This window comes from Fukomys damarensis, unplaced genomic scaffold (genome assembly GCF_012274545.1).
Source record: "Fukomys damarensis isolate Sample0158 unplaced genomic scaffold, DMR_v1.0_HiC HiC_scaffold_3, whole genome shotgun sequence".
Taxonomy (NCBI): Eukaryota; Metazoa; Chordata; class Mammalia; order Rodentia; family Bathyergidae; genus Fukomys; species Fukomys damarensis.
Window position 1 is genome coordinate 16,590,786 of NW_022900915.1, and position 7,248 is coordinate 16,598,033.

At 37.9% G+C, this 7,248-nt stretch overlaps 2 protein-coding genes across 2 annotated transcripts in view; both read right to left on the minus strand.

Moving 5' to 3' along the window:
- LOC104855139 (protocadherin alpha-2-like) overlaps window positions 1-522 on the minus strand; it is a 2,899-nt gene extending 2,377 nt beyond the window's left edge. The window contains exon 1 of the mRNA XM_033765588.1: window positions 42-522. Coding sequence (XP_033621479.1) covers window positions 42-395 — 354 coding nt within the window. The 5' untranslated portion in view covers window positions 396-522. The remainder of the gene's footprint in view (window positions 1-41) is intronic.
- Window positions 523-6,520: 5,998 nt separating this feature from the next.
- Window positions 6,521-7,248, minus strand: part of LOC109117718 (protocadherin alpha-1-like) — a 3,013-nt gene continuing 2,285 nt past the window's right edge. The window contains exons 2-3 of the mRNA XM_033765589.1: window positions 6,927-7,194; window positions 6,521-6,541 (exon numbers count right to left, since the gene is read on the minus strand). Coding sequence (XP_033621480.1) covers window positions 6,521-6,541; window positions 6,927-7,194 — 289 coding nt within the window. The remainder of the gene's footprint in view (window positions 6,542-6,926; window positions 7,195-7,248) is intronic.

The following is a 7,248-nucleotide window of genomic DNA, read 5'->3' on the forward strand; positions in this document are numbered from 1 at the left end:
TTGTCGTTAATGTCCTTCACCTCCACCTCCACGTGGAAAACCTGCAGCGGTCTGTCCACGATCACCTCCAGGTGGATGCTGCACTCCGCGCTCCGCCCGCACAGCTCCTCCCGGTCGACCCGAGAATTCACAAACAAAATGCCATTCTGCAGATTTACCTCCAGAAGGTCCCCGCGCTCCTTGGACGCCACCCGGAACAGGCGCGGCACCAGCTCCGCCAGCTCCAGCCCCAGGTCCTGCGCGATGCGGCCCACGAAGGTGCCGTGTTTGGCCTCCTCGGGGATCGAGTAGTGGAGCTGGCCGCTTCCGGCCTCCCAGGCTGCCAACAGCAGAAGCGACTGCAGCAGACACTGCCTGACCCCTCGACCCCTTCCCCTTCTCAGAGAAGACACCATTACTAATCTGAGCAGGTTGATCAAATTAAAGGATCATGTTTCGTAAAAATTTAAACATTCTACTGTCCTCTTCAGCCCCGCTGCTTCTCCTAAGGCTGCGCTTACCTAGAGGAACAAAGGAGCTCTGGGTAGTTTCCTTCCTGGGAGCATTCTTTGGTACACAGCGACATCATGTGGCTAAAACATAGTTTCTACTGTTATTTTAACCATGTTTAAATGTATAGTTTCTCGTGTTGACTATGTTTACCTTGTTGTGAATTTTTCATGTTGTACAATGAAACTCTTATCCATTAGACAGAATCAGCATCTCCTGACATCTCTCCATGGAAGCCACCATTCTACTTCTGGTTCTATAAATTTGACTACATTAGATAGCTCATAAGTGAAATCATGCATTCATGCATGTTTGTTTTTTGTGACTAGTTTACTTGTTTTAGCAGAGCCCCTGAAGTTCAATCCTTTTGTGACATGTGACCAGATCCCTTTCATTTTTTAAGGCTAAGCAACACTATTGTGCTACATTTTGCATTCATTCAGCTGTCCATGGACATTTTGGTTGTTTCCTCCTCTTGGCTATTATAAGTAGTGTTGCCTGAAACACAAGTATGCAAATATCTCTTGGAGATCCTGGTGTCATTTCCTCATTTTTTTTCATACTGGGGATCAAACTAGGGTCCTTGTGCTTCAGAGGCAGGCAGCAGAACCACTGGGCCAAATCCCCAGCTCTTGGTTTCATTTCTTTTGAATATACTGCCATGGTTTTTTATCATTTCTTCAAAAGAAGCACATAGGAATCAAGGAGTACTTTACTTCATTAAAAACCTATATAATACTGGTATAATCTGTTGTTATTTATAACTTAATTCTTATTTTTGAATTTTCAAATTAATAAGTTTATCATTTGAATGTTATTAATCTAGGAATACTTTTTCTATTACATTTATTTTTCAATTTTCAATTTTTTGGATCTTTGTTTTGTTTTGTTTTTTTGTTGTTTGAGAAGGTTTGTTTGTGTTTTGGGGATTTTGGTTTTAGGGTTTTTTGTTTGTTTTGGTTTTGGTTTTTTGAGACAGGGTCTCACTATGTAGTTGAGACTGACCTGGAACTCACGATGTAGCCCAGGCTGGTCTTGAACTCCCAGAGATCCTCCTGCCTCAGCCGCCTGAGTGGGGATCACAGGTGTGCGCCACCATGCCCAGCCTTCAATTAATTCTTAATTGGCCTCTCCACATGCAAAATATGAAAGCAGCATAAACATAATATGGGAGTGAAATATAATGAATCAAGATGGTCAATGTATAAAAAGCATAACTGGGGCTGGGGATTTAGCTCAGTGATTCCACCCACTGCCTTGTAAGTGCAAGGTCCTGAGTTCAATCCCTGGCAGAAAAAAAAAAACACATAAAAAGCATAATAAGGGTCATTTTCAGTTATCTTAAGACTATCTCAAATTTTTAATCATCTTACAGCAAAGAGGAAAACAAAATTGCTTGTAAAATTTATACTGTCCATAAAAAGAAAAAAATTGTGAAATAAAAAGTAACCTTTCCTGATGCTAGAACTCAATGATAATTTGGGTTTTTTTTTTTTTTGAGACAGGGTCTCACTATGTAGTTGAGACTTTCCTGGAACTCACTATGTAGCGCTGGTCTCAGACTCACAGTGATCCTCCTGCCTCAGCCTCCCGAGTGCTGGGATTACAGGCATGAGCAACCATGCCCCGCTGTTTCAATGATAATTTTTATATAGAGTCCAAAATCTTAAGATACTTATTCACACTTTCTATAGATGTGTACATATTAATAATAGTTTAACAATGAATCCCAGGTAAACTTTAAAAAAAACAGAGTATCAATTATTGGCTTATACTTGGAAATAGGTAATTATTTGCTGTTTTCACACAGAACTTGAGCTATCACAACCTAATAATGTCACAAAGGAACTATCTAGACACTTCTAACTGTTTTCCTTTGTTGACCTTCTCAGGTAGTTTTCCCATATATGGCAAAATAGCCAAAGTAGCTTTTAGTCTACATATCACTGGTTCTATGACTCTCAACATAAAGTATCCCTTTCTTCATAGTTCAAAAAAATCCTACACATAATTTCCTATGAACCAGTTTAAATGATGTTATCTTTCCTTTCAAGAATAATTCTGATGGATATCCCATTAGCCAGACATGAGTCATTTGTTCATTCCTGAAGCCAGGAGATGAAACTAGCTCCATTTAAATTATATAGGGGTTGGTTCTTCTGGAGGCAATGGCATGTGCCCAAATTCTTCTGAAGCTTAAAATCACTGAAGGTAATTTAGGGTTTGTCATCAGAGAATTACACAGTTGTAATGTGATTCCATGTGCATGATTCCCAAAAGTTTATACAACCAGTGACCAACATATTCACTGTTGATATATTAAGGAATTATACCTAAGATACAAATGTTAGGTCCAAGAAACATTGCTTGCTTGAGGCAATTTTTACAGTTACATAAACCAATTATGCTGGGATTTTAGAATGACACTTACAGGGGTATAATAGGCATTTTGAACTATTATTTGGGGATTGTGAGGACTAAAATTAGCTCTTTCCCTCTCCTATACAGCTAGCATACTATTGCCTGACTTGCAAGCACATTTTCTCCAATGGGGAAAGAAGAGTGAAAAGCCGTGCTCAGCAAATAACACTTTTCCTGACCCTCAGTGTCACCCTCACTTACATTTCTTCACATCTGTAGTGGGTTTAATAGTACCCCAACATGTATCTATACCAAGAAATTCAGGATGCAAACTTGTTTGTAATAAAGGCCTTTGCATTTATAACTAAGACAAAGATATTAATATAAAAGCATCCTACTTTAGGGTTGGCTATAATCCAATGACAATTGTTCCTTGTAAGAGACATAAAAAGACAGATGGTGACATAATAAGAAGATATAAGTAAAAGACAGAGATTTGAGTTATGCTGCCACAAGTCAAAAAATGCCAGAAACTAGCAGAAACTACGAGAAAGAAGTTGACCCCTTGAGTCTTAAGAGGGAGCATGGCCAAGCTGATATCTTGATTTTGAACTGCTGCCCTTTAGAACTGTGAAAGAAAAAAATTCTTTGTTTCTAGGCATGATATTTGTGGTAATTTGATACAACAGCCCAAGGAAACTAAAACAGTATCCACTTCTTCAATTGGACCATTGGACCATTTGCATTTACCAATGGAAACTAAGTTTTATAATGCTTACAAGTCCAAGCATTCAGCCAGACATGGTGGCGAACACCTATAATCCTGGCACCTGAACCCAGCATGCAGGATGCTGTGACAGCAGGATTGCTGCAAATTCAAGGCCAGCCTGGGCTACATAACAATCCTATCTCAAAAACAACAACAGAAAAAAAATCCATGCATTCCTTTTCATAAAACTTTCAGCTCAGATATTCACAACACTACTACAAAGACCTTAAAGAAAAAGAAAAGTAGGAGAAATGGATGCTAAGCAAGAAAAAAAAGAAGTACCTATGACATTTTAAATTTCAGATCATTTTTATTTCACACTAATATAAAATCACAATTTTTGAAATCATGGTCATGAAACCAAAACTAATCACTAAAGTGAAATAAGCCAAAAGAATTCATGCTTTATCAATACTTTGCTAAATTCAATGATAGATTTGCTTTCATTAGGGCATTTGAAAATTGGAACACAAAAATACAAACATAACACTGTTATCCTTAATATATACAGCACAATTTGCTTATTTTTCTGATAGACAATAAGCTGATAACTTTAATAGAAAATTTAGAATAACCAAAATTAGTCTGATTGTGCAGTAATGATGATAATCTGGTAGTAAGATGTCACACTTTATAGTATCACCTTTTAAATGATGTTATTTTTAAATGGATACATTTCCTAAGTGAGTATCTAATTTAAAATTAAAATATATGATGGAATAAAAGCACAAAGAACAAATTTTACCATAAATCTATATTATTCTATGCTTTTATAAATGCTAAAATAGTAATGAATAACAAGCAGATCATATGAAAGAACATGTAGATACTAGGAAAATAAAGTACCTGGCAAATCACATAAAGAATAAGAGATGAAGTAATAAATTTCATGGAATAAATCATGTGAAGAAAGGGAAACCCTTTGAACGTTGTATTCTAAAAGGTGTATATGAAGATTCTGAATGAAGCAGAAACATTAGCTACCAATTGAAAATCTACTCATATTTATGTTAAGTAAATGCTAGGTAACAGTACTACTCCACATTCATCTTTTCCTTCATTCAAGAATACCTTTTCATAAACAAATATCACTTTTTAAACTTTGCAACTCTAAATCCATGTTTCTGCTTTAATAGTATTTAATTGATATTTACATTGAGCTACATATATATGGAAATTAACAGTATAACTCAACAGGGCTGAGGATTTAGCTCAGTGGTTCTGCCACCTGCCTCACAAGTGCAAGGTCCCAAGTTCAATCCCTCATACAAAATAAATAAATGTATATATATTTTTAATTACATGAGCTTCAAAGAATCAACAACTGGGATCTCATTTAAAAACTTCTTTTTTTTTTTTTTTTTTTTGGTTTTTTGAGACAGGGTTTCACTATGTAGGGGAGACTAACCTGGAACTCACTATGTAGCCCAGACTGGTCTCGAACTCAGTGATCCTCCTGCCTCAGCCTCCCAAGTGCTGGGATTACAGGCATGCGCCACCACGCCCAGCTTTATTTAAAAACTTCTGCCAACAGAGCTAAGAGACAACCTATAATGTGAGGAAAAAATTCTATCCGATGTTCCTCAAAGAACTACTATCTAGAGTATATAAAGAACTTTAAAAACTCAGACCCCCCCCAAATATAAAGATCCAATTCAAAAATGGGCACCTGAAATGAACAGACATTTCTCAGACAAAGAAGTGAAAACAGCAAATAACCATATGAAAAAATGTTCAATATCACTGGTCATTCAAGAGATGCAGATGAAAACAACACTGAGATTCCACCTCACCCCACAAAGAATGGCTGCTATCAAAAAATCAACCAGTAACAAATGCTGGTAGGGTTGGGAGGACAAAGGAAACCTTCTCCATTGTTGGTGGGAGTGCAGACTGGTGCAACCACTGTGGAAATAAATATGGAGATCCCTCAAAACACTAGGATTAGAGCTCCCACTTAATCCAGCTATTCCTCTGCTGGGTATTTTCCCAAAAGAATTAAAAGAATCATTCCACAGTGATTATATGTACACATGTTTATAGCTATGTTTATAGCACAATTTGTAATGGCTAGAGCTTGAAAACAGACCAATTGCCCATCAACTGGAGACTGGATCAAGAAGATGTGGTTTTGTTTGTAAAATATAAAATGAAGTTACTCAGCCATAAAGAATGAGAAACTAGAGACATTTATTGCTAAATGGATGCACATGGAGGCCATATTCTTAAGTGAAATAAATAGGACATACATATGTAAATACCAAATAGTTTCCCTGGTGTGAGAATCTAAAAGTGTAAATAAGGATCAAAATGTATAATTGATACTGTGAAATAGAAAAAAAAGGTCTAAATGGGGTAGGGGAAGTGCGAGGGGTAGGGAAAAGGAAAGAAGAGAAAGAAAAAATATGACAAAAGGAAAAAATGGAAACAAAATCTTGTAAATAAGAAGGGGTGGAGGGGGTGAAGGGAGGGCAGGGGAATTGGAAAAAAATAAGAACCAAGATACATCATGTAAAGCTACAAGTTCCCAATGGTGAATATAACTGCATTGTATACCTAAAATGTACCAATAAAGTTAATGAAAAAAATTACATATGCTTAAAAGTATTCTGTTTATTGCTGTCTTGGAAATCTAGCTGATGATTTCTGTAAAATTGCCCAGTTATTTGAGCAGAACTTGACATTTCACTAGGGAATATACCTAATAAGTAAACATTAAAATATCAGTGGATTTGACCTCTGTATTAAACATGATCATCATTGCAGCTTATTTAGCATGTGTAAAGCCCTAGGTTGAGGCCCAGAACTGCCCTCCCAAACAACAGTAAAACTGAAGTATTTTTAAAATTTCCAACCATGTAAATCAAGGAATATAATTCTTTGCTCCTGTATTTTTGTTTCTTAGTTCAATTCAAGACACATCTGCAATTAATAAAATGTCTGAATTAGAGCATTATATCTGTAATGCCAGCACTCTGGGACATTTTGGTTTGATTTGATTTTAGGTACTGGGATGGAAGACAAGAAGATCAAAAGTTCTACACAGTCTGGCCAGCATATCAACTTAGTGAGACCGTGTCTGAGGATGAAGGTCCTGGGTCCAATCCAGAAAGATGAGCGGGGCATGAAAGAAAGGGGGAGGGAGAGAGGAAAAAGAGAAGGAAGAATACAGAATATCTACACTAAATGGTAAGATTTGTTTCCCTGTTAGTGAATACCTTAAATTTATTAAGTAACATTTGAAAAGATGATTAGATAAGTTAAATCTAAGAAAGAAATTTGAGCTAAAGCTCAAATTTGGACTTACATTAGCAGAAAGATTCGAATTTGCTTCAGTATATTCATTTCTTTCAGACGTGCTCAAACTTGGACAGAGGCCGGGGCTGAAGGCCATGAGGTCCGTCTTGGGCGGGCCCTCCCCAGAGCACAGCCTCTGCCCCCTCTGCTGCGAGCAGGACCAGCTACCCACCGCGCTCGAGCAAACCAGCGTGGGCTTGCCAGGCCCGCACGCGCTCTCCGTGGGCGCCGCCGAGCAGCGCAGCGCCGTGTACAGCAGCAGCGTGAGCACCAACAGGCTGGACACCGCGCAGATGGCGATGATCAGGTACACGTTCACATCCACCACCGCC